The 14378-nt window shown below is 35.9% G+C and overlaps 1 protein-coding gene across 1 annotated transcript; it reads left to right on the top strand.

Annotated features, from left to right (window-relative positions):
- Positions 1-4520: 4520 nt before the first annotated feature.
- LOC134268278 (uncharacterized) lies at positions 4521-6365 on the top strand. The gene is made up of 2 exons (XM_062750478.1): positions 4521-4589; positions 4690-6365. Exon 2 carries the CDS (start codon positions 4710-4712, stop codon positions 6363-6365), a length of 1656 nt encoding a protein of 551 aa, XP_062606462.1. The 5' UTR covers positions 4521-4589; positions 4690-4709.
- Positions 6366-14378: the final 8013 nt, after the last annotated feature.

Genomic DNA, 14378 nt, shown 5'->3' with positions numbered 1-14378 from the left:
TTACGAAACTTTCGCTGCGTTGTCGATGCGTGTGCCTTTTATAAGCGCAATCTTTCCGCACTGCAAATCTGCCAATGAGGGATGCTTCCAGCTCCTTTATTTCTTATTCTCAAAGTTCATTTATAGATTTTTTTTCACGCGAGGACATATATATATATACATGTGTATAAAGTAATGATCCCAAATGATTTTGTGATCTAAAACATTGTAAATATATATATATTATTTTTTTTTTTTCTATATATATTTATATGTGGTGTTTGCATGCAATTCATTGTTTATCTCATATGTGATATTGTTTTTTGTGTGTTTGTTCAATTTTCATTAATCACTGTAATAGTGGAAATAAAGAATGAATGAAAAAAACAATACAAATCAAAAGCAGAGCAGCACGAACCTCCAAAACATCAATCCGTCGACAATTCAGTGTGTAAATAATGGCCTTACAATTAGTATGAAAAACATCAGTCAGCACTTGACTTTAGGATAGATTGTATACGTTTCATACATTATTGACCATAGAACTTACCAAATGATGACTTTAAACAAGACTCCTGATATTCTTGTTTCATCACATTGTCAATAATTTACCTCGTTTTAGAAATTGTTCATATGTATTGCATGCTCCTTTATATCGAATTAACTGAGAGATATAAATTCCGTATGCAGATGAAAAGGATATATTGCCGCATAAGTACGGGATCTTGATGATTTTATAAGTTAAAGTCGTCATGTTTATCATAAAGCTAGATTACCAATAACATTTTCTTCTAGTAGAATATCCAAATATGAAACAGGTGTGTCGGACTTGTGGTATCTTTTATTTCAAGCTCACCGGGATATATCGTACCCCATAATCGAGTCACATAAGAATAATAGAAATAACCATTGTTCATTTACAATACGTAGTCGATGTATCTAAATATCGAGTTGAATGCTACAATAAGTGTTGTTTTTTCTTCTCACGTTTAAAATTTTGGATAAATTCTGCTATATATGAATACAAATATATGTCTGCTAATAACGTGATGAAATTGATACACATGGGATTTCCAAAAAAATTGTTCGAAGACCTGGTCTCCAAAAACTATATAGATATTGTCAATCAGAAACTTCAAGCATTTTTTTCATTATTACTTTAGATAACTTATGTGTACAATCAGAATGTTTTATGGCAACTAATTTGCAAATGATCAATGACAAGGTAAGTTAATTGATAAATTTTCATTGAAAAAGCAGCTGTCATTGATGTCGAAAGCTAGGGCTTTTAATCTATCGTGGGGAGTGGTTGTACATAAAGAAAAGTCGTAAGTTTGAGCTATTGAGTTTGATATAAAATGCAAATATATAAATAAAAAATAGTGTCTAAAAATTGAAATACACGACGCATTCCATGCATGTTAATTGTCACGGTCCCGCCTGTTGTCAAGAGGAAGAAATTCCAGGAAATTGAAATGCATATCAGGAAATTGATTTTGCAAAAAATTTCATTTCAGTTGTAAATATCTCACCTTTCAAACTTTATCACGGAGAATACATGTTGGAAATAAAAACATTCAAAAATATGTACTCCCAAGTGGTGGAGATTTAATTTTGATCAAAATTTGGGCAAAAAAGGGGCCACCAAGGGGGGCGAGGTTTATAAGATACTATATAGGGAAAAATTTAGCGTCTTTTATTCATTTAGAGCAGATGGACAGCAATTGTTCAATAACATCGGGTGATGAATACCATATTCTAGAGATTTCATTCGTTTAATTTATGGTCCCTCGGATGGGGGAAAAAATACGTGACCAAAATATTCGAAACAGGAATTATAAATGATTTGATTAAAAAAAAACAAGAGGCCCAGGGGCCACAGCACTCACTTGAGCACACCGGCTAGGAGAAAGCAAATATCAGATCAGAAATGAAAGTTTACTGAGTTTGGAGGGGGGGCTGTAATTTTAACCCCCTCGGGGTATTATGTATTCAACAAACTTGAATCTACACTACCTGAGGATGATTTCATATAAATATCACTAATCATGGTCTTCAAGTACTTGAGAAGGAGATTTTAAAAGATTTCCCTATATATTCTTATGAAAAACTTTGATCAGCCATTTTGGCCCCACCCTACCCCCGGGGGTCATGATTTCAACAAATTTGAATCTACACTACCTGAGGATGATTCCACATGAGTTTCATCTTTCCTGGCCCAGTGGTTCTTGAGAAGAAGATTTATAAGATTTTTCCAATATATTCATATATAAAACTTTGATTGGCCATTTTGGCCCCACCCTACCCCTGGGGGTCATGATTTGAACAAACTTGAATCTGCACTACCTGAGGACTGATTTCACGTGAGTTTTATCTTTCCTGTCCCAGTGGTTCTTGAGAAGAAGATTTATAAAGATTTTTCCTATATATTCCTATGTAAAACTTTGATCGCCATTTTGGCCCCACCCTAGCACCGGGGGTCATGATTTGAACAAACTTGAATCTACTCCACCTGAGGATGATTCCACATGAGTTTTATCTTTCCTGGCCCAGTGTTTCTTGAGAAGAAGATTTTTAAAGATTTTTCCTATATATTCCTATGTAAAACTTTGATCGACCATTTTGGCCACACCCTACCCCCGGGGGGTCATGATTTGAAACTTGAATCTACTCTACCTGAGGATGATTCCACACGAGTTTTATCTTTCCTGGCCCAGCGGTTCTTGAGAAGAAGATTTTTAAAGATTTTTCCTATATATTCCTATGTAAAACTTTGATTGACCATTTTGGCCACACCCTACCCCCAGGGGTCATGATTTGAACAAACTTGAATCTACACTACCTGTGGATGATTCCACGTGAGTTTCATTTATCTTGGCCCAGTGGTTCTTGAGAAGAAAATTTTTTAAAATGCAATTAATTTTTTCAGTATTTCATAATTATCTCCCCTTGGAAAAGGGTGTGGCCCTTCATTTGAACAAACTTGAATCCCCTTCACCCAAGGATACTTTGTGCCAAGTTTGGTTGAAATTGGCCCAGTGGTTCTTGAGAAGAAGATGAAAATGTGAAAAGTTTATGACGACAACAACGACAACGACAGACAACGGACAAATTTTGATCAGAAAAGCTCACTTGAGCCTTCGGCTCATGTGAGCTAACAATTTGAAATCACACTACCCCAGTATGCTTCCACATAAGTTTCAGCTTTGATTTTCAGATTTTTTCTATATATTTCTATGTAAAACTTGGATTCCCTACTGTGGCCCCTCCCTACCCCCGGGGCTCTTGGATTTTTACAATTTAGATATCTACACTACCCCAGGATGCTTCCACAAAAGTTTCAGCTTTCCTGGCGCAGTAGTTCTTGAGAAGAAGATTTTAAATTCTTCCTATATATTTTTATGTAAAACATTGATTCCCCATTGTGGCCCCGTCCTACCCCCGGGGGTCATGATTTGAACAATTTAGAATCTACACTACCTTAGAATGCTTCCACATAAGTTTCAGCTTTTCTGACCTAGTGGTTCTTGAGAAGATTTTCAAAGATTTTTCCTATATATTTCTATGTAAAACATTGATTCCCCATCGTGGCGCCGCCCTACCCCCGGGGGTCATCTTTGAACAATTTAGAATCTACATTATCCCAGGTTGCTTCCACATAAGTTTCAGCTTTTCTGACCCAGTGGTTCTTGAGTAGAAGATTTTCAAAGATTTTTTTTTCTATATATTTCTATGTAAAACATTGATTCCCCATTGTGGTCCCGCCCAACTCCCGAGGGTCATAATTTGAACAATTTAGAATCTACACTACCCCAGGATGCTTCCACATAAGTTTCAGCTTTTCTGGCCCAGTGGTTCTTGAGAAGAAGATTTTCAAAGATTTTTCATATATATTTCTATGTAAAACTTTGATTCCACATTGTGGCCCCGCCCTACCCCCGGGGGTCATGATTTGAACAATTTAGAATCTACACTACCCCAGGTTGCTTCCACATAAGTTTCAGCTTTACTGGCCCAGTGGTTCTTGAGAAGATTTTTTATATATAATGACCCAACCCTATTTTTGTCTTTTCTTGATTATCTCCCCTTGCGAGGGGATATGTCCCTTCATTTTAACAATTTCAATTCCCCTTCACCCAAGGATGATTTATACCAAGTTTGGTCAAAATTGGCCCAGTGGTTCTTGAGAAGAAGTCGAAAATGTGAAAAGTTTACAGACGGACGGACGGACAGACGGACGGACGGACAAAATGTGATCAGAAAAGCTCACTTGAGCCTTCGGCTCAGGTGAGCTAAAAAGGTAATAAATAGGGAAATTCCCTTACCTGATGAACATTATGGTTAAGGTTATTCATATGAAGGTTAAACAATATACATGTACATATAGTCATATTGCTAGTTTTTAATTTAAAAAACAGCTGAATTAAAGCTGAAATATGTTTATGTGGCCCTAATGTGCTAACGATTCTAAGTCTAAATTTAGAATTTTAAATACGCGTTGGTTTGCATAAAAGTGCACTTGATGTGCATTAAATGCGAAAACCGAAAGTGAAGTATCCAAGTTATGAAATCAGGATAAAGTGTGAAAATATTGTTTCAAAGATAAACAGGTCTGTACAGAATGCTGTTCGGTTTAAATGAAAAAAAAGTATCTTTTTAAATGATATTCCGTAAAGTATCATTTTATGAATATAAATGATTTCCTTGTAGATATCGATTTAAACAACAGAATGGCGACGGGCGAAGATCCTGACATCGGGTTTGCTCAGATGTTGATACGATGCAAGTGCTGCCCAAACAAAGCAGAACTTTTCTGCAGGAGTTGTGACGTTAACGTGTGTAGAAATTGTGTTGCTTTGCATACACTGTCTCTACCACAGGAACACGTTGTTATCAAATATTCAGCGAAATTTGATGTCTACCCAAAGCCGTGTTGTCCCAAACACCTTGAACAAAAGTGCAATCTTCATTGCCAAGTTTGTGATATTCCTGTCTGCACTGAATGCATTGCATCTGGAGAGCATGTACGCCATGAGATGCAGAAAGTCAGCGAGAATCAGAAAGCAAAAGAAGGGGTTGTGGTCGAGGAAATAAAATTTCTGGAAGAGAAATTAGTTCCCGAATATCAAAGAATCACAGAGCTAATAAAGGAAGATATAGATGAGTTACCAGCAAGGAGTTCCAATTTGAAATCAGAAATTTTAGAACAAGGAAAGGAACTGTGCAGCGCAGTTGAAAGGGTCATCAATAAAAGACTCTCTGAAATCGATGCTATGGAGAACAAAAATTTGGCTGAACTACAGAAAACTATGTCTGAATTTGAAAATCGCTTAGCTGTTATTCTGGAAATTATCAGGAAGAATAAAGAAATTCTGCAGTTTAGGCAAACTGACATCACCAATTCCCAGTCACACTTTAACAAACTAAGCCAGTTGCCGCCAAGGAGGAAGTGCTTACCAGGACGATTTGAAGCAAAACCAGTAAATGACGAAAAAGTACCTTCATTATTTGGTAAGCTGCATCCTTCATCAGTGAAAGCTATAACTGAAGACAAAGCCGTGAAAAGAATAACAAAAGAGCTGTCGTTTCTACAGTGCTACCAGAGAGAGTTGCTTGACCGTCCAGAAATCATTGCCACAACAGATATTAAGATCAAAGAACCCTGCTTAGTCAGTTGTCTTGGAAACAATGAAGCCTGGATAAGTGGTTGTCGTGGTAACATGACGCGGGTTGACAATGAGGGGTCAGTTCTGGAGACGGTCATCACGAAATCTGGTGGATATCCAGGTGGTTTGGCGGTCACCAGCGATGGCAATCTCTTGTATACTGATTTTGCCAATAAGACCATTTGCCGCGTAAGGAACGGGAAAGTTGACGTCTTGATTCACACGGAGGGCCACCCATCTGGGATCTGTGTCACTTCGTCTGGAGACATTTTGGTCGCTTTGTATGAAACAGAAGTGAGCATAGCTCGGTACACTGGTACGTCAAAAATACAAGACATTTCTTACGGTGAAACAAAACGAGCTTTGATAGAAAATGATGATATCTGGCTACGAAAAACTGAAAATAGAAACGGAGATATCTGTGTCAGCGACTTGAACTCTAAAGCAGTTGTTATCCTCAGTCAAGAAGGAAAAGCCAAATCTATATATGTCAAGGCCACAAACCCACATTGTATTACTACAGACAGTGTTGGTCATATATTGGTATCTGACAATCTCCAAAACTGTGTCCACATTCTAGACAGCCATGGCGCAGGTCTATCGATCATAAATAACTGTTTACTGAATGTCCCTGTTGGAGTGAGTGTTGACAGTGACGACAGACTGTGGGTAGTGGAGAGAGACTCTGGAAAACTGAAGATCATCAAGTACATGAAATAGAACATTCTTTCAATCTCAAACCATTGTATCTTTGTCAACCGACATGTCTTTCAATCTCATTGTTATTTTATTATATTAATTGAATTTGATTTATTTCATCATTATTTTTTATCATATCAATTGTAATATCATTGAAATATCTTTAATAAAGAAAATATTAATTATAGTGTTAAAGTTGGAGGGATATTTTCCTTGAAATATCAGGGTCACTAGCATGAAAAGTAGGTCATGGACTTATAGTTATTCTAAGTGACTACAATTATGGGTTTATAATAACTTGTTTTTTACTTTCATCAGTGGAATTTTCCAATATTTTAAGTAAACGTCATTCTTTTAATTTCTGGGCGGAAATGTGAAGAAACCGTACATATAGCTTTAGTATTATAACATCTGTAGCTTAAGAGGACCAAAATTTTGAATCCCATGGTCTCTACTTCCCTGAGGCCTAAGGATAAAATATCTTTTTATATCCCCGCTCCGAAGGAGAGGGGTTATACTGTTTAATTTACCCTTGTGTGTCTGTCGCTCTGTATGTCCGTTAAAAAATTTTTGGTCGCAGTTTTCTCAGCAACTACTCATCGCAGATGTTTGAAATTTTAGTGCATTTTTTGCTGAGGCATGCCATATGGTGCGATTCATTTTTAGCTCACCTGAGCCGAAGGCTCAAGTGAGCTTTTCTGATCACATTTTGTCCAGCGTCCGTCTGTCCGTCTGTCTGTAAACTTTTCACTTTTTCGACTTCTTCTCAAGAACCGCTGGGCCAATTTCAACCAAACGTGCCACAAAGCATCCTTGGGTAAAGGGGATTCAAGTTTATTCAAATGAAGGGCCACGCCCTCATTCAAGGGGAGATAATTGGGAATTAATGAAAATTTAGTGGCATGTTTTAAAAATCTTCTTCTCAAGAACCACTGTGCCAGGAAAGATGAAACTCATGGGGAAACATTCTCAGGTAGTGCAGATTCAATTTTGTTCAAATCATGACCCCCGTGGGTAGGGCGGGGCCACAATGGCCGACCAAATTTTTACATAGAAATATTTAGGAAAATTCTTTAAAAATTTTCCTCTCAAGAATGACAAAGCCATAATTCATCATATTTACAATGAAGTATCCTCAGGTAGTGTAGATTCAAGTTTGTTGAAATCATGACCCCTGGGGGTAGGGCAGGGCCACAATGGCCGACCAAAGTTTTACATAGAAATATATAGGAAAATTCTTTAAAAATCTTCTTCTCAAGAATGACAAAGCCATAATTGATCATATTTATACGGAAGCATCCTCAGGTAGTGTAGATTCAAGTTTGTTCAAATCATGACCCCTGGGGGTAGGGCGGGGTCACAATGGCCGACCAAAGTTTTAAAAAGAAATATATTGGAAAATTCTTTAAAAATCTTCTTCTCAAGAATAGTAAAGCTATGAATGGTCTTATTTATATGGAAGCATCCTCAGGTAGTGAAGATTCAAGTATGTGCAAATTATGACCCCCGGGGTTTGGATGGGCCACAATGGCCGACCAAAGTTTTACATAGAAATATATAGGAAAATTCTTTTAGAAATCTTCTCAAGAATAACAAAGCCATAATTGATCATATTTATATGGAACATCCTCAGGTAGTGTAGATTCAAGTTTGTTCAAATCATGACCCCTGGGGGTAAATAAATATATAATTTTCCACATTGTACATATGGAAATACAGTAATTACATACCGCGATAATTATTTCTCAATCACTGACTTTTTAGTCATTGTACGTAGCAAAACCTGCAATCATATATGTACTGCAATTGCTTTGCAGCAACATTGCCGCAACATCTTTCTGGCAATATTGCCGCAAATTTAATTTACGTACGAAAAACGATATTGCCGCAATATTGCTGCATATATACTGCCAGAATGTTGCTACAATATTGCCGCAATATTGCTGCAACACTTTTCTGGCAATATTGCCGCAAATCTAATTTACATACGAAAAACGATATTACCGCAATATTGCTGCAATGTATTGCCAGAATGTTGCTGCAATATTGCGGCAATAATGCCAGAAGATGTTGCCAGAAGGTGAGTATTTTGGTAAGGGTAAACCAATTTTTGCTTTTTTCCTAACCACACCCAAGTAAAAAAATTTTCAAACAAATCACTTACAAATTGCCTACAAATTGCTTTAAAATCACTTTAAAGTGATTTGTTTCAGTGATTTGTAAGCAATTCATTTAACAAATCATGCTTAAATCACTTTCCACCAAAATGATGACTATGATTTGCTTACAATTTGTTATGAAAGGGTGATTTGCTTGTGATTTCTTTCCCATTTCAGACAATTTCTGAGTGATTTGTTAAACTTAGGAAATTGTTACAGTGATTTCTTCATGATTTGTTGAACTTAGCCATTCTTCAAGGTGATTTGAAAATGATTTCTGGAACTTAGTCTTTCTTCAAAGTGATTTGAAGATGATTTGTTAACTTAGTCTTTCTTCTGGATGATTTGTAAATGATTTGTTGATCTCATGGTCCTTCTTCCGAGAGTGATTTGAGAGTGATTTACTTCACAACTTCCGCCTGGCTTGCTGATTGGTCAGTATTAGAAACTCTACCGCCAATTTTCATTTATCAGATTTGAATTGAAATGAAAGGAGCTAGATTGTGCTGTTCTAGATTCATACATCTTTTCTTGTGTTGAAACTGATGTTTTCTCCATAACCATGCAAACTAGTGCTAATTGTAACGGGGACCGTTACAGATGTTCCCCAAACGCTCCCCATGTCCCTTATCGTGCCTTATTCCACTAAGACCTTTTATAAATATGCTAAGTATCCCAGGATTTCATTTAAGAATATAAAAGTTACAAAGATATCAACTATCAACGATATATTGTTTAACGTTTTGCATGCGCACACGTACATGTACATACATAACTATGCAAGATGATTATGGCATGTTGATTAAGCGATTAACATATCTTTCTATCCCGCGAATCAAAGAAAAAAATAAATATATAAATTTACCATTTTTCAAGCATATGTCATATTTTTAATATATCGATTCACATTTTATTTCTCTACTTATTTTAACCTCGGGCTCAAAGTTGGTTTTATTCCGACGACAAGGCAGGGTTAAAGTCGACTAAGGGTATCACGCCAATACCTAACCAATAAAAATGAACTTATTCAATAGTAGTTCCATACATGGAAAAGGAATTTTCCTTTCTGTTCAGAATTTTTTTAATATTTCCTCTCAGGCCATTTTGACAACTCTGATACCTGTGCCTGGTAAATTTTATATACTTTGTAAATAAATATATAAAGGTTTTTTGACCGGAACTATTCATTTTCTCCAATGCGTAGGGGGCTACTCTCTGGGTTTTACAAGAGATGTTTAAAAAGACATTCGTGTCAGCTAATGTGACCTATATTGTTTAACACCTTCTTATTAATATTTTTTTCATGAATGCAAATATCTGATTATTTTACGAAGGAGCGTACATGTATATTGATTTTTAATATACCGAAAATCGCTATTTCTGGGGATTGCGTAATTCTAAAAAAAATTCAAATAAATTTCAAAGGTAAATTAAACAAAGGATGCTTGGTATTAAAATATTATTTCAAATCAGTAGAATTGAATGCTATTAACGACATCTGAATAAATAGGCTATAAAAGGCTTATATGCCAACTTTGGTCATCTGCACTTTAATTTTAAACACGACAGGATTTGTAATTTTTTCTATAAATTAATAATTTCTATATACTTTGGAAACTCAAATGAAATATTTTAATACACTTTCCTCGAGCTCTTTTCTGCAGTTTTCCTGAAATTTTATTTGGGTCCAGGTGTTATTTGAGTTTAACAGTGATTCTCTACGTTGCCATTAATTTGATTTGTTTGTGTGTGTGTGTGTGGGGGGGGGGGGGTTATTTTTATTCTTAACCTATTTAACGTTGGAGTTGAATCTTGTATCTTATTCCAAGAACTTAAGATTGATTGTGACATTTGGATTAAAGGTCAAGGTCATTAAAAACCACCACCTCTTTAACTTCTAACCTGTCAACCGAAATAAACTCTGAAAGGTGTTTCTAGATACATGTACATGTACTTCATGTTTCTTTTTACCCTTGGGTCAAGGACAAAGGTTAAGGTTGATTTCAAGTTCATAGGTCAAGGTGATTTTGGTAAATAGCTAATATCAACATTTTATTCAGGTTACCAGTGACCTTGATCTAAGTTTCAAGGTCAAGGGTAAAAACGATCTGCATGCTTCAGTATGTTACATGTCTTGACATTTAGAAGTTCTTAATTCTGCATGAACATCAAACACTCAAGTATACTGTCTTTTAATACATTGTGTGCGGTCGCATGTGCATGCACGTCCATGCATTTACTTTTGATAGTAGTATAATGTAGGCAATCATTATATCTATTCATATTTGAAATTTCACCCTGTATTATTGAGAACCAAGAAATTTGTAGGCATTTAAAGTTTTAGCCAATCAGATTGCAGCACACGTGCATGTGCGTGCGTTCATGATTGTTCTTATATATCATGCTGTAGATCTTTATAATGTAAGACTATGTTCAAAATTTCAAAGGATTTTGTCAGAAAACAAAATAGATATTTAGACTTTAAGTTTCAGCCAATCGCAGCGAAGGGCACCTGCATGCGCGTGAGATCTTGCTATTTTGACCATGTCATCATGTCTATACTACCATTATATCCTTATATTATGAGTTTCAAAGCATTTCATCCAATATTTAAAAAGTTACGGCTAAATCTACTATATTGGTCATTTCACGTGTTACGCGTGCGCGCACATGTACGCACGTGCGCGCAAAATGACCTTCGTTCCGCACATCTACATAACATACCTAGTGACCCTAAAAAGGTTTCACCTAGATCGGATGAGTAGTTTACGAGAACACTCGTGGACAAAAAAGTACCGGAGAACAAAGAAAAAATTCAGAAAAAGTAAAAACAATATGTTCCCAAACTAGTTTCTGAGAACACTCGCGGACAAAAAAGTACCGGAGAACAAAGAAGAAAAAAAAGAATAATAAGAATAATAATTAACGGGAACCGTTATGTTCCCCAAACGCTCCCCAACTCCCTTTTGGTGCCTTATTCCCTGTAAGCTTGATTAAATAACACAAACGCAACAAAGTTTTACCAGAAGTATTTAATTTAAGCATTGCACGCATGCGCATTTGAATGCATGTGCGTAATGACCATATCATCTTGTCTACACTATTGATATATTTTAATATACTAAATATTACAGCATTAAATCCAAAAATATGTTGAATCTAACGTATTTGGAATTTTACTCATTTCACGTGCACGCACGTGCATGCATGTGCATGATGACTATTCCCTGATGTAGGAGTCTATAATATCTATCTATGTTCTGAATCCCATCTTGTTTGGTTGAAAATCAAGGGAGTTATAGCCATTTAAAGTTTCAGCCAATCAGATTGCAGCGCACGTGCATGCGCGTGATTTGATGAAAATTATTATATATCCTATTGTAGGATATCCTAAAGCATGCCTTTGTTTTAAATTTCAAAGCATTTCGTCAAAAAACAAAAAAGATATTGAGATATTTATTTCAGCCAATCAGAGTGAAGCGCACGTTCATGCATGTGCAAGTATGTTCATGGTGACTACACTTTCTTCTAGGAGTCCATTATGTTTGTCTACGTTCTAAATCCCATGCTGTTTGGTTAAAAAACACGGGAGTTATAGCCATTTAAAGTTTGAGCCAATCAGATTGCAGCGCACGTGCATGCGCGTGATTTGATGAAAATTATTATATATCACATTGTAGGATATCCTAAATCATGCCTATGTTTTAAATTTCAAAGCATTTTGTCAAAAAACAGAGAAGATATTGAGATTTTTGTTTCAGCCAATCAGAGCAAAGCGCACGTGCATGCGCGTGAGTTCGTGCGAATTTGACAATATCACATTATCTACACTACTAATCTATCCTTATATAATGAGTTTCAAATCATTTCATCAAAAAATGTAAAAGTTATAGCTATATTAAGTATATCAGTCAATTCACTCATTTCACGCGCACGCACGTGCATGCGTATGCGCGCAAAATGACCTTCGTTCCACACACCTACACTACACACCTATTAACCCTAAAAAGGTTTTAGCTCAGTTGGGTGAACAGTTTCTGAGAACACTCGCGGACAAAAAAGTACCGGAGAACAAATAAGAAAAAAAATAATAATAACTAGGGCTAATTGTAACGGGAACCGTTACAGATGTTCCCCAAACGGTCCCCAATTTCCTTTTGGTGCCTTATTCCCTGTAAGCTTCATTAAATAAGACAAACGCGATACATTTGAGACTTTAACAAAGTTTTACCAAAAGTATTCAATTTCAGCATTGCACGCATGCGCATTTGAATGCATGTGCGTAATGACCATATCATCTTGTCTACACTATTGATATATTTTAATGTACTAAATATTACAGATTTAATCCAAAAATATCTTTAATCTAGTGTATTTAGAATTTTACACATTTCACGTGCACGCACGTGCATGCCTGTGCATGATGACCATTCCCTGTTGTAGGAGTCTATAATATCTATTTATGTTCTGAATCCCATGCTGTTTGGTTGAAAACCAAGGGGGTTAGAGCCATTTAAAGTTTCAGCCAATCAGATTGCAGCGCACGTGCATGCGCGTGATTTGATGAAAATTAATATGTATGACATTGTAGGATATCCTAAAGCATGCCTATGTTTTAAATTTCAAAGCATTTCGTCAAAAAACAAAAAAGATATTGAGATTTTTGTTTTAGCCAATCAGAGCAAAGCGCACGTTCATGCACGTGCAAGCATGTTCATGATGACCATACCGTCTTCTAGGAGTCCATTATGTTTGTCTATGTTCTAAATCCCATGCTGTTTGGTTGAAAAACAAGGGAGTTATAGCCATTTAAAATTTAAGCCAATCAGATTGCAACGCACGTGCATGCGCGTGATTTTATGAAAATTCTTATATACCATATTGTAGGATATCCTAAAGCATGTCTAAGTTTTAAATTTCAAAGCATTTCGTCAAAAAACAGAGAAGATATTGAGATTTTTGTTTCAGCCAATCAAAGCAAAGCGCACGTGCATGCGCGTGAGTTTGTGCTAATTTGACAGTGTCATACTATTAACACTATTAATATATCCTTATGTAATGAGTTTCAAAGCATTTCATCAAAAAATGTTAAAGTTATGGCCATACTAAGTATATCAGTCATTTCACTCATATCACGCGCACGCACGTGCATGCGTATGCGCGCAAAATGACCTTCGTTCCACACACCTACACTACACACCTATTAACCCTAAAAAGGTTTTAGCTCAGTTGGGTGAACAGTTTCTGAGAACACTCGCGGACAAAAAAGTCCGGAGAAGAAATAAGAAGAAAAAAGAATAATAATAAGACACAGAGTAAAAACAATATGTTCCCCAACTTCGTTTGGGGAACATAACTAGTGCTAATTGTAACGGGGACCGTTACAGATGTTCCCCAAACGCTCCCCAACTCCCTTTTATAGTCATATTCCCTGTAAGCATAATTAAATAAGACAAACTTTATGCATTTGAAACTTTAACAACGTTTACCCAGAAGTGTACCATGTTCATTCAAATTTTATCATTGCACACTTGCGCATGTTAATGCATGTGCGTAATGACCATATCATATTCTCTACACAATCTATATATTTTAATATGCTAAATATTAAAGTACTAAATCCAAAAGTATAAAAAAAACGCTCATTCAAGTGTATTTTTGATTTTACCCATTTCACGTGCACGCACGTACATACATGAGCATGGTGACCATACCTTCTTGTAGAAGTCCATTACATCTATCTATGTTCTAAATCCCACCCTGTTTGGTTGAAAATATAGAAGTCCATTATATATATATATATATATATATATATATATATATATATATATATATATATATATATATATATATATATATATATCTTATTCAAATC

This window comes from Saccostrea cucullata, unplaced genomic scaffold (genome assembly GCF_032062105.1).
Source record: "Saccostrea cucullata isolate Sc308-1 unplaced genomic scaffold, CSIRO_AGI_Scuc_v1 ctg15420, whole genome shotgun sequence".
NCBI classification, from domain to species: domain Eukaryota; kingdom Metazoa; phylum Mollusca; class Bivalvia; order Ostreida; family Ostreidae; genus Saccostrea; species Saccostrea cuccullata.
The sequence above is the reverse complement of the archived record's forward strand: the minus strand, read 5'-3'. Positions and strand labels throughout refer to the sequence as shown.